The sequence below is a fragment of the Triturus cristatus genome, chromosome 10 (genome assembly GCF_964204655.1).
Source record: "Triturus cristatus chromosome 10, aTriCri1.1, whole genome shotgun sequence".
NCBI classification, from domain to species: domain Eukaryota; kingdom Metazoa; phylum Chordata; class Amphibia; order Caudata; family Salamandridae; genus Triturus; species Triturus cristatus.
Genome location: NC_140593.1, coordinates 351,400,254 through 351,426,017, shown reverse-complemented (window position 1 = coordinate 351,426,017; position 25,764 = coordinate 351,400,254). Strand labels below are relative to the sequence as shown.

At 44.3% G+C, this 25,764-nt stretch overlaps 1 protein-coding gene across 2 annotated transcripts in view; it reads right to left on the bottom strand.

The window, feature by feature from the left end:
- The window catches only part of ULK4 (unc-51 like kinase 4), a 1,725,799-nt gene that overhangs the window by 554,923 nt on the left and 1,145,112 nt on the right, over positions 1 to 25,764 (bottom strand). For both annotated transcript variants that reach the window (XM_085631567.1, XM_085631566.1), the window contains one exon: positions 25,035 to 25,140. In XM_085631567.1, coding sequence (XP_085487693.1) covers positions 25,035 to 25,140 — 106 coding nt within the window. The remainder of the gene's footprint in view (positions 1 to 25,034; positions 25,141 to 25,764) is intronic.

The following is a 25,764-nucleotide window of genomic DNA, read 5'->3' as shown; positions in this document are numbered from 1 at the left end:
TCCATCCCAGGTTAACGATGCCATGGGGAAGGAGTGGGAAAGATATGGTGTAAGAACAATCAGGGACTTTTGTGGGGGAGAGCAAAACTTTCAATTTCCCATTCTACAACGGGTTTTTGGTATACCGGATAACCAATACTTTAAATTTGTTCAGATCAGGAGCATCCTCACCCTATGCAGCCCTACGATTAAGCTAGACAGAATACCAATTTTGGATGCCATAACCAGGAAGTCCAGCAGAATTAGGAACTACTATAGTTTACTTCTTGATAAGATCCCAGACGACCTAGAAGAAACTGAACCATATTGGGCAGTGAATTTGGGAAACCCCGATGTGGATATTTATTTGAGCCTCTCTTTAACTGCCAAAATACTCTTATCCTCGAATTTAAAAGCTCACTTGTACAAAACTATTTTTAATCTCTATTTTACACCTGCCACACTGTACACATGAGGGAAAAGGATAGACGATAAGTGTCCCAGATGTGGGCTAGGACCAGCCACCTTGATCCATATGCTGTATGACTGTGACAAACTAGCTCTGTTAAAAAAAGGGCTGCTAGGGTATTGGGAGGAATTATTAGGCCATAGATTAGAACTATCACCTACTCTGTTGATCCTGGGTTATGATAGCACTATGGGTCTTAGCACTGAGCAGGAATATTGTCTTTTTTTGGGGACAGCAGTATATAGGATATTACTAGCGGCTAGATGGAAAGATGCTGAACCACCAACCTTCCATATGTGGCTTGCTAGGCTTCTCAGAATTTGTAATCAAGAGAGGGCTATCTACGCCTGTAGGGGCAGACAGGCCAGTACTCGGGGGCAGAAGGTCTGGGCATATATCGCCGATTGGAGCACAGATGTAAGGGTGGCATAGGAGGAAGCTAATAGAGTTGGCGTATAGCTTCAATAGGGGTAGGCTGTAATGAATTACTTTACTTTTTAGATATTTGGATTCAGAGTCAAAAATGAAGGGTGTGTTATTAACTTTTGTCATATATTTTTACTGCATGTAGTTGATGCATATTTTTAAATACATCATAGATACCCTTGACGAAGGTCCAGGAGGACGAAAATGCATTGGGTGAATTTTAATGTGATGGAGGAATCAAGTTTCAGCACATGCCTGTGAATAGGCCCGGATGGACAATTCTGGAGCAATTAAAACACATGAAATAATGGAACAATGTACCTTTGACGTGACGGAAAAGGATTGTTATACTTTGGAAAAAATTGGATGAACTTTAAAACACTACTGATTACGTGGATTACTTGATCACAAATGTGTACAAGGCTGTGCAACTCTTTTTGACTCGCAAACCGCTTGTCATACTCTTATGATGGTTTCTACATATGCGCATTTGGGAAGGAGCGCATTTTGAGTGACTGCACGCCAAATGTGAGAAATATGAACATAAAGGACTGAATTCAAAAGAAGGGTGTGCTTCAGGTCTATTATAATGTAGATCCTCTAGAAGCACCAGCACCTTACTGTTGAAACCTCAAAAGGTTTGGAAAAAGAAAGCCTACAACCAAGCTTTCTCCGAATTAGACCCTATAAACTGGAATTCCCTGCCCCCTGAAGTCAGACTGAACCCTTTAACCACATTAGTCAAAAAAGAAGTTAAAATGCTTTTGATGAACAAAACTCTACCCTGAACCCAATTACTGGGTACTGATTTGATGCAATTCTTTAATTAGGGTTTGCACTCGCTATCTAAGTCCTGATTTCTAACTCACTGCACTGGCGTAGCTAGGGGGGGGCGGTGGGGGCGGTCCGCCCCAGGCGGCACTATTTTGGGGGCGTCGGCCTTTATAATTTATTTGGGGACACTCACAGTAGTGTCAGTGTCCCCAAATAAATTATAAAGGTCGCCGCCACTGGGGCCCTCGCGCGGAAGAGCAAGCACACCTGATTGTAAATTGTGCTGCCTGCAGTGCAGCATGCGTGCGTGACGTACCTTGTATGTGGTGGGTCCCGTCCCAGGGCCGTCAATCTGGTAGCGCGCGAAAGCGCTACCAATGACGGCCCTGGGCATAATGTTTAGTCAACCCTTGCGTTGCGGTAAAAAAAAGTAGCGCGGCAGTGACGTCACACGCTCCACCACCACGCGCTCGCCTCTTTTCCGGCACAGGCAGCACAGGGATATTGGTGCAGCCATCAGGATGATTTTTGTTGATTCAGAATACTTCAGGTGAGTCGTGACCAGAGGCGCAACTAGAGCCAAATTTCGGGGGGGGCTGAGCAAAAATTTCGGGGGGGGCTGAACTTTAAGCAATAGGCAGAGTGGAGCTGCAGGGGCTCTTAGAAGGGGCGACACAACAGCAAGGCCTCATTAACATTCAAATGGTCTTTTAAAGACCTGTAAAGTGCTCGGGTGCGGCTGCTTTTTTGCCCGGGAAGGTGTCTCATCCCGATGATCCCGGGCTGCCACACACGACGGGGGGGGGGGGGGGGGGGGGGGGGGGTGGCGGAAGCCCTGTGAGTCCAATGGGTGTTGCGCGCCTGGTCGTGACTATACAGGAAGCTGAAATGTGCCTGTTGTGGTAGACAATGAAACAGTGTGCCATTGAAAAGGAATTCGTTTCGGGTGATTAAAAAAAATAATTTTCTTTATTTAGTTGAAAAATTGTTATTGGTTTTCCACTGAATACACGTTTGTCACTTAAGCATAGTCATTACAAGATGTACGTACCATTAATTGGTGCAACGAGGGGTACTTCCGGACAGAGAAGTGTCATAGGTGGCCTTTTCGCTACCAATCTGTATTTTTAGTAAATCAAACGTAGTTTCTGTTTTGTATTGCCCTACAAACATTTCCAGTCAGCGTGTGCTATGTTATATGAAGAATCAGGTGCTTGCGTGTGTCCGACTATATTAATTCTTTGAGATTCTCTGTATGTTTAAATATGACTATTGTATGTGGACCTAGAGCAGGTGGGGTCTGAAAAAGAGGGCTCTGACATCCCTCAATGTATCACAGACCGCAGCTAATCGCGGACAGCGTTTTTGGTGGGCGTTTTCACACTAAGCTGGCATGGAACTTTCCATTCCCAGACAAAGCATAATGAGAAATAGCTCATAACACTATCTACTATTGATTCCTCTAGAACTTTCTAACTTGCGAGTGGAATGTTTATTTGAAAAAAAACAACAGGTTCTCTCTATCCCTGGTGCTTGAATATATAGTTCATTTTACACTTCATGCCCGTTGCTGAGGCAGTGCAGTACCCTTCACATATTGAAGGATATAAAAATCGAAATATTGAATATAATAAACCGTCAGAGGGTGGGGGGAGAGGAAAGAGGGCACAGAGATGCTTTTTTTGGCAAGATTCTTAGTGATTCAGCACCTTAGAGCAGGGAATGCGAGCACATTTCAGGGGATAGTTTTAGGAAGGGTATGTAGGTACTGTATTGTACTGCATTGATGAATGAATATAGCGCTTTATATCGCCGATGAGGCTGTGAAGATCTTTAGTTCACATCGACTTCCTGGGGCCCTTTCAGACAGCATGGTTGAAGGGTGTAGGTTGCCGTTCGGCCCCCATGGGAGATGTTGGGTATATTGTCAGTGGCGTAGCTAGTGGGGGGGGGGGGGGGGGGGGGGGGCGGTCCGCCCCAGGCGGCACTATTTTGGGGGCAGACGCGCGGCATAGGTGGCCTGTTGCGGCGGCCTTTATAATTTATTTGGGGACACTCACTGACACTACTATCAGTCATTGTAGCGTCAGTGTCCCCAAATAAATTTTAAAGGCAGCCGCAACGGACCACCAGTGCTGCGCGCACGGCCCAGGCTGTTAAAGTTTGAAAGTGCAAGCAGCGCGCACCTGTCCTGACCTGCTTGCTTTTGTTGGAACTGCTGCGCCAGTCAGTCAGTGCGCCTGCAGTGTTGCCAAAATTGCCGCCGCGACGTCCCGCGTTGTTTGTGCGAAAACTTGCTTGTTGGTCCGTCCCAGGGCCGTCATTGGTAGCGCGCGAGCGTTACCAATGAGGGCCCTGGGATACATTTTGGCCAGCCCTTGCGATGAGAACGTAGCAGTGACACGTCACACGCTTCACCACTACGCGCTCTCGTGAGGAGTCAATTCTGGCCTGGGGCAGTGGCAGTGCTGCTGCTGGGCGATTTTGCTTTGCTGGCTGCTGCAGTGCAGCAGAAGTGAAAGAAGTTCGAACCAATCCCTGCCTGCCATAGTGTGAGACCCTGAAGTGAGTGAGGTAAGAAAGAGGAGAGCAGCAGGAGCTAGCTGAACGTTTTCAGAGGGGTGGAATCATCACCTAGGCTCCGCCACAAATCCACTTTCATAGATATTACAATGAAAACAGTTGCTCATATTAAGCACTGCATTAACTTACCACCGGGCACACGAATAATGCCAGATAATAATGTTTACTGATCCAGCCCTAGAGCTCCCTTCAAGTGACGAGGCCCCAGGGGTTGCATCACAGAACATTTTTGACTGGCCGTATGTCCTTGGGGGAACTTAAAGCAATTCTTGATGCAAAGACTTTTTCCACTGTATCACGAAAGCATGATTCTGGAGGTGTTAATGTGTGGCAAGAATATTTCTGTGCATGTTTGTTGTGTGACATTTTGCTTCGGGGGTGATGTCTACTGTCGTTCTGGATGGTGTAGCATTGTGCTGTCTCCTCCCTTCAAATGATTGCAGCAGGAAACGCGAAATCATCATTCTAAGATGTCTTACTCATGTATAACATTAGTTCAGTGCAATGTTATTAGAAACCCTGCACAATAGGGCTACTAACCTCGGTGTGTGTTTGTGTGTTTGTGTGTATGTGTGTGTGTGTCTGTTTTGTGCGTGTCTGTGTGTGGTGTGTGTCTATGTGTGTGTGGTGTGTGTCTGTGTGTGTGTGCTGTCTGTGTGGTGTGTGTGTGTCTCTGTGTGTATGTGTGGTGTGCATGTGTGTATATGTGTGTTTTTTTCCAGAGCCCAAGGACAGCGCATCCATGTTATCCAGTCATATCTATGAACAATTCAAGTGACTAGTAATAGTTTATTAGTTAATTAAAAGCATAAACATGTAAAAAGCGCGCATCTAACATATTTACAAAATTTAAAAAGCTGTGCAAGAATGACATTGCATTTCAGGCTAAAAAAATATCCCAGTTAGAAAAGCCAATGGCGTATTTCAAGATTAAAAAAAGTTACAAATCCCAGCCAGAGAACTTGCCCATGCAGTTGTATTCCGTTTGAAGAGAGCTTGGGTGGAGGGGTACCCTTTGGTCTGGGTTCACAATCACATCATGAATTCGCAATGATCTTAATTAAGTCTGTGGGAAGTGGTGCAGTGGAGCAGAAACGGTGCTTCCGTCTCGGGATCTTTTTATGTGATCAGGTGCCTGCTATCAGTGGAAGAATCTGTAAGATGGTACCCTATCTTGCTAATCCTATGAAAGTAGTAAGCGTGTTAACCGCCCATTGTCATAAGTGACACCTTCATCCATTCTTGGCTTTTTAGCCAAGACCATTTTGCTTCTGTGGATCCTAGAACAGCAGAAAGCAAAGTTCTGTTTGTCACAAAAGCAGGACTTGATGAAGGTGTCACTGATGTCAAAGGGTCACTTGAAGATGTGAAGTACTGCGTCCCTCCTTCCCCATAATGCTTTGTTGCTCTTAAACTGTACCACTAGTAAGTAGTATGATCCGTCACCGGTTTTGAAGCCTGCATCTCTGCAGTGATTTCAAGAACAATTCAAGGAAAAAAAGGTTTAGCCTAGGTCTGGGCATAGGGGCATTGGTCTCTACTCAGTTTTAACCGAATTGGGCCCCCACCCAGTCTTACTGAGAAGCCCAGCCCCCACGAGAAGCCAAAACTCTACTCCTGCCATGGCTTCTTACCTTAGTCTAGCCCGCCTCAGCCTGAGATACGTCACACTACAACACAGAAGGACATTGCCAACTGGGCACTGGGGAGGTCTGTGAGGTCCATATTGTTCTGTGAATAATAATGGGGTTTAAGTCATTTTCCCGTGTGTTTCTAACTGCTTCCCATGCACACATGAGGATTTTTGCTTTTATTTGCTAGTATCCTTTCAATTTTTTCGGGCTCCTCCTGTGAACCCCTTGGCTTCTGTTTTCTGGCATAATCCGCATTTGTTCTCTGTGGTTTGGAACAAAGCTGCAACATATCTAAGAGGAGGCCGAGGTGCAGCACCTCATATATCTAACAACTTTAACCTAAAGTCTAGCTTAACCCAGAATTTGGGCCAGATGTGGTTGATTTCATGTAGCTTCAATATTGCCTTTGACACACTGATATGGACCAACGTTCTTTGTGGAGGTCGGGAGTTTGGAAGAATGGGTTTAAATTTGGTTGCATAGTTTCCCTTTGCCTGGTTGCTTGAGGGTGTTGATGGCACTTTTGCAATTATTTTTTGTATTGTATTGTAATTGAATTTATATAGCACTCACTACCCATAAGGAGGCATCGAAGCGCTTTTTCAGCGAGTGGCACGCTACTCCGGAACCCATAAATGATTAGTGGTGAATTAGTATAGTGAATATTTGAAAGTAATTTGAGTGGTGGATATGTTAGTCAGATTATGTGGATTGAGAAGGATAGTGGAGATATGGAGAAGGGAAAAAAGGTTTGGATTTATCTAGAACTTGCTACCTCTGATGGGGGGGTTGAAGCGTTTTTCGGCGAGTAGCACACTACTCTGGAACCCGTACAGTGTTAGTGGTGAAGTAGTATAGTGAAATATGCAAGTCATTTTTAATAATTTGAGTGGTAGGTATGTTAGTCAATTATTTGGATTAAGAAGGATACCGAAGGGGTAGAAGAGGTAAAAAGGTTTGCATTTATATAGCGCTTGCTACCCCTGTTGAGGTGTTAATGTGCTTTTTCGGCGAGTAGCACGCTACTCCGAAACCCATAAAGGATTAGTGGCGAATTAGTATAGTGAAATAGGACATTTATTTGAGTAGTGGACATGTTAGTCTGTTATTTGGATTGAAAAAGTGTAGTGGAGGGATAGAAGGGAAGGATTTTGAATTTTTTGTTGTTGCTATACCCTTCATTACGAGTGGTTATTCCCCCAGTAATAAGGACTAACATTCAGATCTTGCTGCTTACTGCACCTAAATGCCATCTTCTGCTTTTCTCCTGATAGATATCAGTAGATTTGGCCTGAAAGCATTTATCAAGGGAACATGATTCTCATTCCAAAACTCATAAGTCCAATCAGTGTGGTTCCAGGAGTTACCGCACATAGCAGAATTTAATGAAAACTCGTAAGGAAGGTAAAGACAAACTTACCTTGGAAAATTTTTCAGACAGCATAAAATTGAAATTTCTCAAAACTTTAGCAGCATAAAACAGGATTTCAAAAATTCTAACTTCATGTAGAGGTGATATGGGGTATGCAGTCCTTTCGTGTTGTAATTGTTCACACAGCTCTCTGATGGATGTCGCATGTAGTTTTTCTGAGTCCCCAGATAAATCAAGCAGTGTGTGTGTTCTCTTTTGTACTGCCGGTCACTGGTGTATTCAACTGTGTAGCTTTGGACCGTGTCATGTATGTGCATGTAACTTGCATGATCGAGGTAACTATTAGCAGCGATTACTATGCGTCTCTCGGACCTCTTTCAAGTGCTCGCCGTCCTTTTTCCCCAGCACCCCTCCCCCCAGGGGCGGCAATCTGAGGGATAGCCCCGGGCGCCACAAGCTCTTGCTACGCCTCTGACTCACTGTCCTTTCCCCGATTTGCAATGGGTATTGTCAGTGTTAATGTTTCTTGGTTGTCCTGTTTTCTTCTTGCCTAACCAGTTGTAAAGCGCTTCAATACCCTTCTATGGCCAAGTTCACGCTATATCAAACTTTATAACGAAATAAACATTTTGCCCACAGATATCCTGCCCGTTGCAGACTTCGCACTGCCCGCCCAATGTTCACCTCAATGCTATCTCATTTGCATGATACATCCACACTCCCAAGAATTTAAAGGTCTTCAGTTCGCACTGCGGCAGGGTAAATTAGGTCAGTCCCTCCCGAATGGGTGCTCCAGTTCACCTGCAGACGCAATATGTTGATGAACTTGCCCAGCCTTCAGGTAACCTCAGCCATATTGGCCTCAGCATTCCTAAGACAGAGAAGCAGGTGATCAGCATACAATGACATAATGCCTGGTCTCCTGCCGGTAGGGATCCCCCACCGACCACCAATAATTTAGATTTGGATTACGAATAACAATTGCAAGTGTGACTAAGAGAGGGGAGATAGGACAGCCCTGCCTGGTTCCCATATATAGGTAGTAGACCCCTGAAAACCATTTGCTCGGACCGAACTCATACAGTGGATAACGAGTAAAAAATTGCGATCCAGAATCAGTGACCTTTTCCATGTCCAGAGCCACCATGGCCGAAACAGCTGTTCTCATTGCTGTTCAGTTTTAAAAAACTATTGCTCATCTGCTTCTGAATATCTAGAAGACACTCACAGAGATTGTTCAGTGATCCTGGTGCAGCCTTATCCATGCACACAATAAGCTTTGTGCCACTATGGTCTGGAGCAACCACAGTATTTAATCAATTGGCCTAGTTGTTTAATATAAATATTGAAGAGTATGTGTTACAAGTGACACGCCCTGAAATTTGAAACTATGCAAACAATAGGATTATAAAGACAGATCTTGTTATTAGACCCCAAGGAAAGAAGAGAACCAGGCAGCTAAATTGACAAAAAGGCCTACGTCCTCAAGACTGATCCTAATGATAGTGTCAAAAGTAGTGGACATACCTTGCAGCAAAACACCTGCCCGGCTCCTTTAATCTACAAAGTTCCTTAGCTCATCTAAAACAATAGCTAAAGCCATTTCTGTACTCCTTCGGGACAAAATCTTAAGTGACTAGGGTCCAGGACCTTTGATTCATCTAGACAACTGTGGAGTCCCATTACTTTACAGTATTTTACTAAACACTATAAGTAGGTAGCAGAACTACAGTTTACTGGTGCTGAGCTATCCAGGTTGCTTTTTTGAGCTGGTGAGCTATGAACATTGCACCAGTATATTAGTGCTAGGTAGAGAAAGAATGAAAAGCTCTGAGTTGTGACACAATGGCGAGTGCAAGCGATTAATATTATTGGGTAAACTTGATTTGATGACTTGCGGGAACTTTGTGACCTCCTGAAATGGAATGAGAGAAAAGAAGACCAGCAGTTATCAGCCGGCAGCAAATGAGAAAAGCCAGCCAGGACGCTTTTAATGCCTGAGCGCAAAGAAATCAAGACAAAACTAAGTTAGTACATAACTTCTATGATGCAGGACTTCGTTACTATACAGGGTGATTGCTTGAAGGATTTTAGAACCGTCAACAGTTGACGTGGGGAGTTCTTGGATGAAAGGATAAAGTCGCCTAAATGTTCTGATTTGGCTTTAAAGAGAGCCTTTTTGTTGGTGTGCAATTTGAGGCCTCCTCTCACAGTTCCTACTTCCATTGGTACACTGGTTTTAGTCAATGCCCTTACGGGCCCTACAGTGTTCACTGTACCCAATTGATCTGAGTGACCTTAAGTGTAAAATAAAGTAGTAGCGCTCAGTTTAGGCAAGAGGCAGAGCTTATGATAGTATATCTAAATCAAGAGGTGTAAAACCAGAAACAACAAGTGTGGCTTATTGGTGTCTGGGTACTTTGACCAATAGGTCCAGGCAACAGGAGATCAGTACATTGGCAAATTCCCATTCTAGAGTGTTTGATTGCCCATTATTGTGTAGATAAAGTTCTGACTTAGGAAGACCCTAGCTGCCTGTTGAATAATCTGGCCATCATTTAAATGATCTAGTGATTCCCTGGCACTCAAATTCGGTGGTCTATAAATTGCTATAAAATGAAATGGCAACACAAACATCAATCAGGGGCATCTGTGGATTAAGACGTATGTTCCAGTAGTAAGGGGAAAGCAAGTTAAGGATTTTCCAGCAATGGGTGGGAAAAGAGAGAACATTCAACAATTCACCCAACTAAGGATCGAAAGCAACAAGTGAAGAGTGGGTACCACTCAACCAAATCTCCTGTTTCAAAGGAGACTCGAGACTGCTGTTATGAATGCTTAGAGTCTATTCTACATAGTGTGACAGATGGCCAAGTGCTGGACTGATTACTAAGTTGCAGTAGCTTACTGTTAAAATAGTGCAAAGCGGAGCCTGATGATATGGAACTTTTTTGTGCAGCGTCTGTCACTGACATTAAAAACCTGGTGCAGAGAGGCTTGCCTTAGGGGCATCTTTGCAGCACTCTCTGAATACCTCTTGTGTGCATCCGCCGTGCATTTGAGCAGGCTCCATTTTATGGTTTAACGGTTTACACTTGACCTCCAGCAGCCACAGCACTAAAATTCAGTTTGCTGCAGAGCTTTGCAGTGCACCAGTTGGCCAAACACAAAATTCTGCACCACTCTTAACAAGTGAGGAACATCTTTAAAGTCACAGAAAACACCACAGGTCAAACCAAAAAGAAAAAGAGGAGGAATGCCTACTAGCACCAAAACTAAAGAATTGGTGCAACATAAAATAAACTGTTAAAAAAACACACATGTACAGTCCAGAGCAAATGCAGCCGGCAACAATCCTTACATTAAACCACACAACATCTTCCCAAGCATTAGTGAAAATATATGTGGTAAATGACCCTGTTACTTATTGGCAGGGCCACTGGAATTATGTGGCAACGGTGGATCAAATTATGCAGCTAATATGACTAAATTATGCAGCGAGAAAAGGCAAATTATGTGGCATTAAATCAGACTTCTCAGTCACGGAACTTACGAGACCTAACGTAAATACTTATCCTGCCCAAAGGCGCTGCAACGTTTTCTTACCTTGGTAAGCGCTACCACTTCAATCAAACCTTTCTTTAAGTCATTCTTGGGATTTTTAATGCCACCTTTCGGTTCACCCTTCCTTTTCACCCTTTCTTTTGACTAATGGGTCCCCTGTTTACTTTCGCTTAATTCCAACTTCTTATTTTCCTTTAACTAACATAAGCCATCACCCCCTTTTTTCTTTTCTATGGGTCCCCTTCCTACTTATGACACCTTTCTGCTCCGTTCTCTCCACAAACCACCCAGCACAGTAAGATGTCACCTTTTTGTTGCACCTTACTAACACAAGACAATACAATTGCTTTGTAATTAATATAGCTTACATTTATTGTATGATTTCAACAGCCCTGAAGAAGCCCATGTCTGGGCAAAACGCGTTGGCTGTATTGAACTTTGAGCACATCACGAATAAAAACTAAGGAATACAAGCATCAACGTGGACGCATACATTTTTCATACTTCGTGTGCAGAAATCTTCCAATATATTGCCTCTCATACCCCTGTGAATGTTATTATAATTTATGGTCATATGGCAGCTGGCCATCTGAGGCGGGCAATATTTCACCACTTTTCAGTGACTCGTCTTGGCAGTGCAGTCCTCCATAACCAGCTGCTTATTTCTTGTTTCAGTAAACAAATCTAGTGACTCAGGGAGGACAAAGTTGGGCACTTTCCTTGACCTAGAAGACGAAAGGTACTAAATAGCGATTTAAATTTTTTGAAATCCGCAGTCTTTGACAAATAGACAAAGAGGGCTCCATGGACACTAGTGAATTACGTTTTTCTTCTACCTCTGATAAATAAGAACAAAATAACAGGGAGAAATATATTTCATACAAGAGAAACAAAGAGACCTCGAGAAGTAAAAAGTAAAATGAGCGGAGTACAACTTTCTCAAGCAAAACCCTAAGAGAAGATTCATCAAACAAAATGAGGCACCCGTTTTGACCTTCAATGTCTTGAAGAAATCGTCACTAATAAGGTAATTTTGTCAATAAGAAATTTTCTGCCTGACGACTCAATGGTTCAAATGTTGATCCCTGTAAACCACGCAGAACCAAAGGTAGGTCCCATGGAGGAAACGGAGCGCAGCCAACAGGATGTTTCAGGGAAAAACTGGAGCTAAATCCTGTCTGGGCTCAATATCCGCTTTTCCAAAAGCTTTAATGGCAGCCCACTGTCTTTTTTAAGTTGAGACAGCCAATGCAAGGGAAAATCCATCCCTAAGAAAAACTCTATATCTGACGGGACCACAAAAAGAATCCTCTAGACCTTTAGACACAGACCAAGACAGAAAATCCACCAAAGGCTGGAGAAAACATTAAGAGTCTCCGGTGACTGGGATGGCATAATGCGCAAAGTTACTTGTGAAGAAAAACCTTGAAATTCAATAACCCTCCTCCCAGTTTGTAGGCAGCCAAATGGGGCTGCCAAAGGGGTGTCTCTTGAGAAACTGGTACCCACAGTGGAGCTGGCACTACTGGAATCATTCAGGAAAGCAAAATAGCTGACTGGGACAGTGCTGCCAAAATAGAACCACCAGAAGCATATCTGCATGATTGTCCTGGATCTGTCTGAGATTTTATGGAATTACAAGTATTCAGTGAAATGTATACAGAAGCCTTTCGGCTAACGTTTCGAAAGTGCAGCTACACCCACACTCCTGTCAGAGCTATAGAGAACATTTTCAGTAAAAGTGCTTTTTCCCTCGCAGCAAACAATTTCAGCCAAGGATGACAGAATATCATATCATATATATCTCTTGAAACAATATGGAACATAGATTCAAGAATGCAGAAGGAGTAAATATCCAGCTTAAACATTTTGCATGCACAGTCTCCCTTTCTGGAAGATAAACTTTTGTCAAAGAGTGAATACTGAATTCTGCCCACAGATCTTCAGATCACAAACCGCAAGATCCTAGATTTGAGTCAATTTCTGCCTATTTGTATACGCTCTGGCGACCTGAATGTCTGTTCTCATCGAGACTGATTAATTATTGGTAAAAAGAGTAAAATGGATTAGTCCACGGTAAATGGCTGTTACCTCCAACCAGATGGGAAACAATGAACTGTCCAACTGGGATCACTGACATTGCAATGATTTCCTCTCCAAAAGTGTCCTCAACCCTTGTTGCTGGCATCTGTATTTGAATGGGGATCGTAGTAGAAGATGTCTAACAGATTAAGAGCTTAAAGGTTAAGGTTGGAAAAAGAATTAGGACAGGTAAAAAGCCAGGTCTTCAAGGACTTTCGAAAAACTGAATGGGTTTGCAAAGTGGAAATAAGTGAAGTAAGGGAATTCCACAGATTAGCCCCTATCAAAGAGAACCCCTTCCCCACCTGGCTTTCCTAACCCTGGGAACTATAACCTGGTTCTTACTTGCAGATCTCAAGTCCTTGCCAGGACGATATCTTTGAAACATTTTATTGATGCCTTCTGACCCCTTATTGTGAACGGCCTTGTGAACCAGACATAAGGCTTTAAACACAATTCTCCTCCCCAATGTGAGCCAATGCAAGCTTCTGATGGTAGCTGAAACTGAGTGGAATTTAGGGAGACCCATCACCAGCCTTGCGGCAGCGTTCTGCACCAATTGGAGTCGGTGAAGGAGTCCGTTGTTAATCCCCAGGTAAAGAGCATTGCAGTAGTCTAACCTAGACACCACAAGGGCCACCACTGCCCATTTGCGCGATGAGGGACAAAAAACTGAAAATCTTCCTGAGAGTCCGTATCATCCCAAAGCAAGTAGAGACTGTTCTATTTATTTGAGAGCCCAGGGAGAGCGCGGAGTCCACAATAATGCCTAAATTCTTGGCAATAAGACAGGGGCTGGGGCAGGATCCAAGAGTATTTATGACCAAGAGGCTGGGGAAACCAAAGAAACTCCTTTGCTCAGATTCTGTTCCATTAGCACATTGAACTAGAGGAATTAGTGGGTCCACGATCTTATAATGCATGAACACAGGATCACAATGAGTCAGCAGATACTGCACTAGAGAATGAAGATGACATTGCGACTACAGGACCATCGAAAGAGCTGCTGCAATGCCTCTCTACACATGCAATTAGTCTCCTGCTGTTGCCTCTGATTTATTTCGGCGGGGGGGGGGATATTTTTATTGGCACATTTTCTGAGAACACAAAAATGTACATCATGTACGAATAGTAACACATGGCCATGGGTATACAGGATCAAATCACAAGTGCCTTGCTTACAGGTTAGTGTTGGCATTGTACCCATTAGGCAGTCATATTTATTGAGCGTTAGCCTCCGCATTGCAGTCAGGTGCATGTATACTCGCTCCCCCCTTCCATTGACTGCAGTTGGAGGCTGCAATTTGATCAGTGTATCACTGATTTCCAGTCAATAGTGCCGGAGCTAAGGACGCCATACCTTGAAAAAATGTTTGGGGCACCCTCTCACTTTGTACGTCACTTTTTCTGCCTCCATGTATATGTCCATACCCGTTTTCCATTCTTGTAATGTTGGGGCGATTGGCGCACCCCACTGTTTGGCTATGTCCTTTTTAGCCCCTACTTGTCCTAAGTTACACCGGGTAATGGCATATCTGGACACATCCATTACCGTTAGGATACCCAACAGAGCATATTTGTCGTATCTTGGCAGCTGTGTCCCCTCTATCTCACTAAGCTCCTTTAATATTCTAACCCAGTATTTTTGTATGTGGGAGCAATTCCCTAGAGTATGGATATATGTTCCGTTTTCCGTTCCCCAACGGAGGCACTAGTGGGGGGAGGGGGGGGGGGGGGGGGGGGGGGGAGCGTGTCTTCCCGATTTGATTAAGACAGCGATCTGTTAAGCTATGCCCTGTGGAGGATTTTGAATTGAATCAAATGCAATCTTAATTTTATGGCCACTTCCCTCGGGTGCATTAGGGCCATTTCCCACTCTATATCTTCTAATTCTCCCAGGGTAGCTTTCCAGCGTGTCCTCAGGCCTTTTAGATTGTCTGGGACATTATCTATCAGGATCTTATATGTCCATGAAATGGCTTTCTCTGCTAGTTCCCCTTGAAGGAGTCTTCCCTCCAGTGGTTCATACTCGGGTAGGTTCGTTATGTCTACTCTCTCTGCCGTCCATGCATATTGCAATTGCAAAGACTTATATCTTTGGCTGTTGCTCAGTTGGAACTCTTGTTGCAGAGTGCTGCATGTAATCAGGGCACCCCCTCTAATAGAACTAATTTGGATATCCCAATCATGTCCCATGATCCAAATCCCCTCAATTTCCCCGGCTCTGGCGCGCGCCTTCCCATATCGGGGTTTCCCTCATGATTTTATTATCCCATCCCATTTGTTTCTCTGCTCCCTTCCATGCCTCTACCGTCCTCTGGGGTGCCGGCAGTAAGTATCTGGTACCCTTACCCCCATATAGATAGTGCAAGTAAGTGTGTGACTCAAATTGGCACCGTTCCAGTGCATATGTGGGGTGATCACCCGGCAGGTATCTCCACTCGTTGATCACTATCAGGTGTACTGCGTGGTAGTATGATCTAATATCTGGGAGTGCAATACCCCTGTTATATTGGTGCTGTAAAGTATCTGAAGCGCTATCCTCGGTTGGCCTCCGTCCCACAGCAGTGTACGCACCTCATTGTGTATTGTTCTTAAGATGTCTTCTGGAATATTATAGTGTTTGTTTTGCAGGACATATAGTTGCCTCTGATTTTTGGAGCAGATTCAAGAGGTGAGTCATCAATCTCTCTCCCAAGGAAGAAAGCTTTCTCTATGTCAGTCTGTTAACCTGTGAAATGGAGTTGTTGAGAGTGGGCTTTTCCCAGTGGATCAGGAATCTGTACAATTAAAACGCACAACAAATCTACTGGATATCATCATATACCCCTGAAAAATTGTAGGCACAAATTAGAACAGTAATGAAGGTAATTAAAGAAACCCACCAAAAGAGCAAGTGTTTTCCTGAAGACTCCGGGTGAAAAGGCAAACCTGAAACTATAATGAGTGCTCAGAAAAAAAAGCATAGGTACGTCCCAGAATGTCGATGAATTGAAATATGAAATTAAGAATCTCTAAAATCGAAAAAAGCCATAAACACTTTTCATGAAATCAGAGGCAGCATTTACTGGAGTGTTATCATCTTGAAAGATGAGTGAGGAACGAAGAGATTGACTGTCTTCAAGTCCAAGAGAAGTCAGAATTTCCCCATCTATATTTGCCCCAAAAGAGAATATCCTTTGCCTTTCTCCTGAAAAGACAATGATTCTATACAGCTCTTTAACAAAAGATCCAGAAACTTCATGGAAAGACATCAGTGTGTTGGATTAAGGCAGAAGAAATATTGAGGGGGTACTTTAAACTGAATCCTGTAACCCTACTGAATGTGTCAGAAGCACCCTACTGTCTGTTAATGTGGAACACAAATTAAGTTTTGAATTTGTACCTCCACTAGCCCAAGTTCTTCCTGCATGTTGAAATGATATCCATGCTTTTGATAGTGTAGGAGGTGGCAGATTGGAGAAGGATTCCGACCATATCTTTTTGGAGAAAGGGCCTCTCCTGCTCATAAATCCTTCATTGAAAGTGCTGGATTATAACACTGGAGGGCCAAACACCCTTTTAAAACTACTCCAGCCTCTGCCAACTGGTCCGAATGGATCCATTAACTTCTGTCTTTCCGAGCTTTTAACCAACTTCTCTAGTTGGAAGTTAATTGAGCTAGATCCATTATAAGGTAAATGCCGTACTATGGATTTTTGAGAACTGTATTTTTCCAAGGCTGTCTCCACATGTGATACTGAGCGGCCACTCATGCTCCAGATTCTGATGCACATAAAGAATTAAAATATATCAGACAAGAATCATAGCAGAACATTTGTGCAGTCGTTGCTTTGTTGAATTTCTTTTGGAAGTCCACAAGAAGAGACTTGGCCACATATATTGACTAAGTATTGGCCATAAAAACAAAATTGGAAGACGAAAATGATATTATTACAGCTAATTTAACTTTCTTGTCAATCACATCTGAAAAAGGGGCAACCCCAGGAAGGATGGATCATTTGGGAGCCAGACCAGCTATCAAAAAATCCACTTTGACTGCATAGAAAAAAACTTTTCAATCAAACCCTCTAAAGAATACCGCTTTGAAAGAAACCTGGGAAAATTAGATTTTTCAATCTCTGAGCACCTTAAGAGTACATTATGCAGTGGGAGAGTTCCTGTCTATTTTCTGTAGCACAAAAACAAAACTCTTTCCAATCTACGTATGAAGGGTTAGGGAAGGACAGATTGCATCTAATATGCTGTAATACCTCAGTTATTTCTGTACCTTGAATGAACCACCATTTTTATTTCAAGCATTGTCCTGGTCAGTGTTAACATGACTATCATCTAAACTAGTTAGACCTCTCTCTTGCTTTAAAGGCATCTGCTACCACATCCGATGCAGGACAGCCACTGAGAGTAAGCCAAGATTTTCTGAAGTTGACATTGCTTATCCTACAACTTGAATCCATATGTAGATCGTGACTGCACCCAAGTGATGTTTTTGGACTGTCAAAGGATAAAAAAGAGATTATCTAGTCCCCCATCCTCAAAACAGCCCAAGGCATGAGCGCTAACGAGTGGCAAAACACGTGTTGACTGTTGAACTGTGCAGCATCCTATGGCGTCTGTTGTTTGTTAATAGGGGGCTGAGAAAGAAAACTGTTTCTTGTGCATTAGATACAGCCCTAACGAACTAAGGAATCATGTTTTCTATATTAACTCATAACCTTTTTCTAGACAGTTGTTCTTTGTTTTATGATATTTATGTGGTGCAGTGCAATCATCTGTGGTTATTATTACTATCATGTAGGGAAATGGACCGAAACCATGGAATTATGATGGAGCTATGATTACACACATACACCACCTAGTCTTTTGAGAATAACAGGCAATTTAGTGGGGTATCGGCCCTAGGGGGTCCTCCACTTCCATCATTAAATTTACAGGACATTCCAAGAATGCTGTTAAAGCACTCAAAATCAAAAGTAAGTCCCTTTGCAATTATTTTGATGTTTGACTAGAATCATAAAGCATCGGAGAAGAGTGCATGCCTGAATGACAAATACAAGGATGGCTAGTGAAGCTCAAAATAACAAGTTACTAACCTTTAGCAATGCCTTATCTAATAGAGACTCTAATTAGCTGCAGATTGCTTACCTGAGAATATTCCCCTGGTGCAAGACTGGATCTGGAAATCTTGAGCAGTACCTCTGTGTGCTGGTAGGTGGCGTCGATCTGCTGTGCGTCGGCGCCTGATATGATGTGTGGTTCGCCTATACAGGCAACAATCCCCCCCCCCCCCCCAACCCCCCGTGCTGACCTCAGTTTCTTTTCGGTACATTTTGGCACCAGAAACATGGAGCCATGCCAAGGTGTTTTGCCTAGTGTGCCAAAATTAAAGGCCAACAGGACTTCTGTAGGCGGAGAGGTTCAGTTCACAGATCAGGGTTGGTAGGTAAGAAAATGGTGGCTAGAAAGAGTCTTTACCAAATAAGGTGTCATCAAAGGTAAATAACTTGTTCATCTGATAGAGATTTCTAGCCGCAGATTCCTTACCTTTGAATAGATAACCAAACAATAACTCCCCAGAGGTGGGTCTGCAAACAGGCTTCATAAGGTTCAAGAAGACCGAATGGACAAAGTTCCAGTCATGATGGACCACACTCTTAAAGCAGTAGTGTTTGGTAAACGTGAGCAGAGATGCCCAAGTAGCAGCATGACAAATGCCCTGGACAGGTACTCTGCGAGCTAATGCAGAAATTGCAGCCTTAGCTCTGGTGGAGTGAGCCTACAAACATTCAGGGGGTTGTTGCCTGGCCAATGCGGATCAACATAGAGTTGACCATCCACCTGGTGTTCTCCGTTATGGTTGAAGTAGAACAACAATACTCTTTTTGGGTTCAGGCGATGGAGTCTCTCCTAGTCTATAGAAAGGTGTGGAGGAGCAAAGAAGGTCAGCAGCGTGATGCTTTTACAGACATGGAAGGGTGTCACCACTTTTGGTAGAAAAGAGGCACAAGTGCGGAGAATCCATTTGTCTGGGAAGGAATTGGAGTAAAGAGGGTGTGCAGAAAATGCCTATAACATGCTAACCCTCCTGGCCAATGTGATGGCCACCAAAAGTCTTTTTATCATGAAGAAATGTAGAGGGTATCAAAAAGGTTAAGTCCAAATTAAGATCTCATTGGGGAAGAAAGAAGTGCATAGGGGGAAAATTGTTGAAGTCCTTTCATAAACCGAACAGGGAAGGCTGATCGGTCAACAGTAGGAGAGCCGAAAGATAGCCTTTAATTGTGTCCAAAAAATGTTTTGATGAGCTAACTAAACTTACAATACCTAGGTCAAAGGTACAGACAGAAGATCAACATGCTTGTCAGTGCATCAAGCCAAAAACTTTTCCCACCGGCAGTAGTATCCGGTCTTTGTTGATGGATGCCTGGCTGCCAGTATTATTTCATAAACTTCTGAAGAAAGATTGAAAATTGTCAAGTGCAGATGCTTATTCTCCACATATGAAGGTGGAGCGTGTGCAGGTTCAGGTGTAGCGCCCAGCCCTGTGGTTGTGACAGGCGATCCTCCAGAAGGGTCAGGCTGATCAGAGGACCGATGCTCATGCTCCGGAGTTCAGGATACCATACTCTCTGTGCCTAGTCCGGTGCCACAAGGATGACTTGGGCCAGGTTGTTCCAGATCTTCTTGGGAACTCTTGGCAGGAACATTATCAACGTAAAGGCAAACACGAGTCCTGCACGCCACTCAAGATGAAATGCATCTCCGAGTGAGAGGCGCCTTGGAAACATCAATGCGCAGAAGTGCTGACATTGCATATTCTTGGCGCTGACAAACAGATCTAACCAAGGTTCACCTCATTCGCAGAACAGATCTTGCACCATCTCCAGATGGAGACGCTATTCATGATCCGGAAGGCATCGATGGTAGAGTTTGTCCACTCTGGTATTCAGAGAGCCCACCAAGTGTTGCACGACCAGGAAAATGTCCTGATGTTCAAGCCATGTCCAGAGATGCAGGACTTCTTGACACCACGCCAAGCCTCGCCCTGTTTGTTGCAGTTTCACATGGAGGTGGCGTTGTCCGTGAGCACCTGAACCAGCATCCCTTGATGGAAGGAAGAAAGCTTTCAATGCCGAGAGAAAGACTTTCAACTCCAACAGGTATATGTGGATTTGTGACTCCAAGGGAGACCAGTGTCCTCTGATCTCCATCTCTCTCAGATGGCCGCTCCAGCCCAGAAGTATATTGAGTGAGATTTAGGAAGGAAAGGGGATCCCACGGGGCCAATCCGAAAACCTGGTGCTTTATATTAAAGGCAGCAGCTGATAAATCACTCAAACCCCAAGAAAACACTACAGATGAAATCATGTCGCTAGAACAATATATGGAGGCTCTACTCTTTTCAACCCAATGCTGGCTAAGACAGCACACATGGCTCACTGTTGAACAGGCCGTGAAAATGGCAACCACATACTCCAGAGCACATGACAAGCATTTACGCTCCATGGCAGGATAAGTAAAACCGGAAAAAAACTCGTCAAACCCTCAGTCGACCCAGCAAGGTTTCGTGTCCCTAGACCAGATCCCATCCCTTCAAGAGGATACCAGTGTTTCGACTGTGGAGATTGGAGACACATTGCCCAATACTGTCCCCACAAGAAAACCAGTGAGGAACCGATGGACGTCAGCTATCTCCCTAAATCTGTCCTTTATAGGGAAGAACTAGGCTCCTGTTTTTACGTAAGTCTAGTGGTAAATGGGGGTCAGGTGAAAACCTTATTAGACTCAGGCTGCCGCTAGTCAGTTATATAGAGGGCCCTAGTGAGTCAAGGATAGATCCAAAAAACAAACATGTACCTATACGATGCGTACATGGGGACATCAAAACCTACCCGGTAGCCCTGGTGCCTGTGCAGTTGCCCGATGGAAAGAGCATAAAAGTCAGAGTGGGAGTGTTACCTACCCTACCTATGAAGTTGATACTGGGGCTAGACACCCAGAGTTCTAAGGTCTTCTCAGAAGGAGAATAACAATTGCTCAGGAACAACCTTCTGGGACCTCTATCCTCCTCACACAGGCTCCCTGGCTTAGTAAAAATAAAAAATCAAATACGCACAGACCCTCAACCCCACCCTCCAAGCAGCATGGCAACAAGCTACCAACCCTAAACTCTCTACAACTCTTATCCTTCCTTCATTGTGAAGAACGGCCTGCTATATAGATTGGGGAAGCCCTTTAACCCTCCTCAATTACTGATACCCCAACGTTTTTGGGATCAGGTGTTATTCATTGCACATTCCAACTTACTAGCAGGACACAGCAGAGCCCAGAAAACTAGCCAAAACGTTTTACAGCACTTTTATTGGCCAGGTATATTTGCTCACATAACCAGATATTGCCAGGAGTGTGAGATATGCCAGAAAAAGAACCCTTCCAGACCACCGGCTGTTTCACTACAACCCCTACCAATAATTGGAAAACCCTTTGAAAGGGTTGCAATGGACCTTATTGGGCCTCTCCCTAAGTCCAAGAGAGGAAACCAATATGCCTTGGTCATAATAGATTATATTACCAGGTATCCAGAAGCCTTTCATCTAAGGACCCCTGCCACCTCAAACATCAGTGACAAACTGTTAGAGATGTTTTCCTGTGTAGGGTTTCCACAGGAAATCCTGACTGACCATGGCACCCTGTTTGTCTCTCGCCTGATGGGCCAAGTCTAAGTCCCTGAATATCTCTCACATCAAGACCTCGGTGTATCATCCTCAGACGGATGGCTTATGTGAGAGGTACAATGCCACGCTCAAACTGACATTGAAAAAGATGATGACGGTAGAGGGTAAGTACTGGGATATACTTCTTCCCATGGCCCTCTTTGTCATCAGGTGTCAGAAACAGAGCAATCTTGGATGTTCTCCCTTTAAACTCCTCTATGGGAGACAACTCCATACACTGTTTGAAATGATAAAAGAGGCCTGGGAACAAGAAAAACCAGACAATTGCAAAACCCTTTTCGATTATACCTCGGGCTTAAGGTCCACATCCACAAAATACGGGAGTTCGCGCAGGCTAACCTAGAGAAAGCATAGGTTCATCAGCAGACCTTCTATGATAGGGGAAAGAAGTGGTCTCACCATAATGTACACAACTGGGTGTTGGTACTTTTACCATCCTCCCTACCCAAGGCCAGGTCAGAATGGAAGGCCCCTATGAGATAGTCGAGAAGATTGGACTGACTACCTATTGCCTTCAACTTAGCCCAAAAATATCCCAGATCTTTCACATCAACCTCCTTAAGAAATGGTTAGGGACCTCTCCTAAGAGCAATCAATGATTGTCGCAGAACAGAAAGAAGCTATGTTTACCCTAAACCAATTGGTTGTCAACAAGACCCTATCCGAAAGTCAGAAGAACTCCATACAGGAGGTATTGGTCCCTTTTTCCTCCCTCTTTTCTGATCTACCAGGGAAAACCACGATAGTGGTACATTCCATCGTTTTCTCTCCCGGGAAGGTGTTGACACAAAGCCTTTACCGCATACCTGCAGCCCACTGAGAAGCAATACGGAATTAAATGGATTAAAAAAGCATGTTAAAAATGGGGTTCATCAAGCCCTCCCAAAGAAACTGGTTCTCTCCGGTGGTCCTGGTACCAAAACCGGATATATCAGTTAGATTTTGTATTGACTTCAGGGCTGCCAATGCCATCTCGAAGTTTGATTCCTATTCCCTACCTTGAATAGTTGAGTTGATTGAGAAGCTAGAAGAAGCCCAATATATCACCACACTTGACCTCACAAAGGTTATTGGCAAGTCCCCCTGCGTCCCCAAGATAAAAAAAAACAGCTTTCTCCACCCTGACAGAACTGTATGAATTCACTGTATTGCCCTTCGGCTTACATGGTGTCCCAGCTACCTTCCAGAGGCTTATGAACACAGTACTTCAGGGGCACCAGGCGTATTCGTCCGCCTACTTTGACGATATAGTGATATACAGTCCCAGCTGGGACCACAATCTATTCCATTGCCAAAAGGTTTTCCAGGTCCTTAAGATGGCTGGACTCCACATTAATGCATCTAAAGTGGGGTTCCAGAAGATCAGATACTTGGGGTATCTTCTAGGGAATGGGGTCATCGAACCTCAGCAAGAAAAAGTGAAGTCTATCATCAACGCTCCTTTTCCTATAACTAAGAGAGAGGTCATGGCGTTCTTGGGGTTATTGGGGTACTACCGTAGGTTCAACCCGAAATACTCTAGACAGCATCCCCCCTGACAGACTTCTTGAAAAAAGATGTGAGGACCAAGGAGTTCCTCTGTCCCGCTGCTAAAGCCCAACAAGCCGTTCAAGAACTAAAACAGGCCATTATCTCAAGTGCTGTCCTGATCTTGCCCATTTTCTCCAAACCTTTTATCGACCTCAAACTGATTTAGGTGCCAGCTTTATAAAGATGGGGTTGAGCTCCCTGTGGTATTCATCAGCCAGAAACTGTACCCCCGTGAACAGAGGTATCCTATAAATGAAAAGGAGTGTTTGGCTATTAAATGGGCTGTGGAAAAATTACGCTATTATCTGGATGGATCCACTTTTACCTTGTACATTCACCATGCACCCCTGCAGTGGATGAGCTGCAACAAGGAGAACAAACCCCTCGTCTTGAGATGGTTTTTGTCTTTGCAGCCCTTTGCCTTCGAAGTGCGGCATCAACAGGGTGCAGAGAACGGTAATGCAGACTTCCTTTCCTGGGTTCCGCAGTTCCCAAATCGGGAACTGTCTGGGGAAGAGGTGCGTCACGACTTGCCTGGACGGGTCGAGAGTGAGGAGGAGAGTGAGGATGCATTCCCCCTCACATCTCTCCTCTCCTCTATTTACAGTCTCCCTTAGATGTGGCTGTGGGTGAGGTGGATGACGCCTTTAAGCGACTCAGCTTCCTGGAATCTGAGCCGTCCCACATGACAGGGCCACATGGGCAAATCAGAAGCCCCGAAGGTCCCGCAAGGGACTTCATATCTGGCTTCCCTCATCAGGAATACGTCATCCCGCGTACAGAGGAGTACTCCAGCTCAGACGACCAGAGGACAAGGAGCATCCACAATGCAATCAACCCCGAGATCGGTTGTAGGACGGAGGTGAACTTCGCGTGCCATGCAGGGATGACTCCAGCATGGGACGTCCGACTGAGTTTTTATCCCAAAGAGCCAAGAAGGGAGACGGACCCAACCCGCCAACACAAGTGTTCGAGTCGCAGTCCTGGAGGAGCGTGGCTCACTGAGGTACACGGCTGCCTCAGGGGGTTGTTTCACAAGGGCTTGTCAGACGCTAGGGTATCTGAGGTAGAGAAGGGAGGGGGGTAGACGGTGCTTTGCGGAACACAAGCAGCGTGCATGGCTTTAACAGAAAACAGGTCAGCGCGCTACCTTTACGTAAAGCGCGACTCTGGTGATGGTGAAACCGGGTGTTTTCTTTCAACTCCCACTCCCTAATCTCTCAAAATGCCCACACTCATTGACAAGTTATTCTATAGAGTCTCTCACTTTATTTTCCAAGAGATTTCCCCCACCCTCCCTTGAGTTCGGCAGGAAGGACCAAGGCTCCCCACACCAAAGGACACAACATCAGGTGAAAGAGACTACACATTATAAGTTGTGGAACAATAAAGGTTTGTGTTTGGCCCCTTTACCTCTCCTTGTCTTCCTTCAAGTGCCACAACTATATTCTAGCATTGTTTTATTTTTCATTTGCCGGCTCTGAGCCAGCGCTGTAGGGAGGGGCAGGGCAGAGGCATGGGAGGGAGGAGGACTGCTATGTGCACTGCTTAAGTGCGCATATGTGTTTGGACGGCCGTCTGAAGCCAGCCAAACACATATGCGTACTTAGGTTTCTCCAGTCTGGCTGCGGAGTGTCTTTTCAGCCTACTAAGGCCAATCCACGTGCTGCTCTGCAGTACGGGAATTGGATAGGATTTGGATAGGGTCTGCTGGGACCAGGACGAGTGCAGGAGGCATGAATTGGGAGGAGGCCGGCGGCTACAGGTACATTTAAAAAAATATTATTACTAACACCCCCCTGCATGCCCCCTAATTCCTAAATGTTCACATTGCAAAGGCAGATTGTATAGGCTGCAGAAATATACTTGACGAAAGACATACTTACCATGTCTGTAAAGAAGTTTCATATTTGCATCCTTCTGGTTGATCAGATTATTCACCAGTGCTATGACACTTTGCATGGCATTACCCAGCACATTGTCTTGGTGTTCCTGGGGAGAAAAAATAAAATCAATCAGCATATACTCATTTACCAGAACAATGATTATACATTACAAAGTAAATTTGAGTTGCTCTGAATTAAAATAATGAAATGTTCAATTTATGACGGGATCAACCCCTGCAGGTGTAACTTTGATAAAAGTAAATTATCTCTACTTCTGTCATTTGCAATTTATTGATGATAAACAAAGGAAAGTTTGTTGTATCTGCTCAAGATTGTCAAGTTGTCATGGTCTGAAATACTGATCCTAGCTTATGGTTTTGACTCCCTGTACTCCATAGCTCGATAAATGGGAACACAAAATACTGTTCTTTGCCAGGATGCAAAATGAAACCAAACAAGGTTTGTGAAGCTCAACCTAAGTAGTAAGTGACATTCTTATCGAAGACCGTTGTTGTAGACTGCCTCAGCTTCAGCAGAATATTATTATTCCCAGTGGACTTGCTAATGGCATGGAACAATTCTGGAATTTGAGAAAACACAGGAAATCCCTACCGCAACCAAGATATAATCTCCAGATACCGCACTAGGTAGAAGAAAGGGCATAACAGTTCTGCATCATTCCTTCATACCTCGACCGCTCAATACTCAGTGAACAGTTATGAAAGGTAGT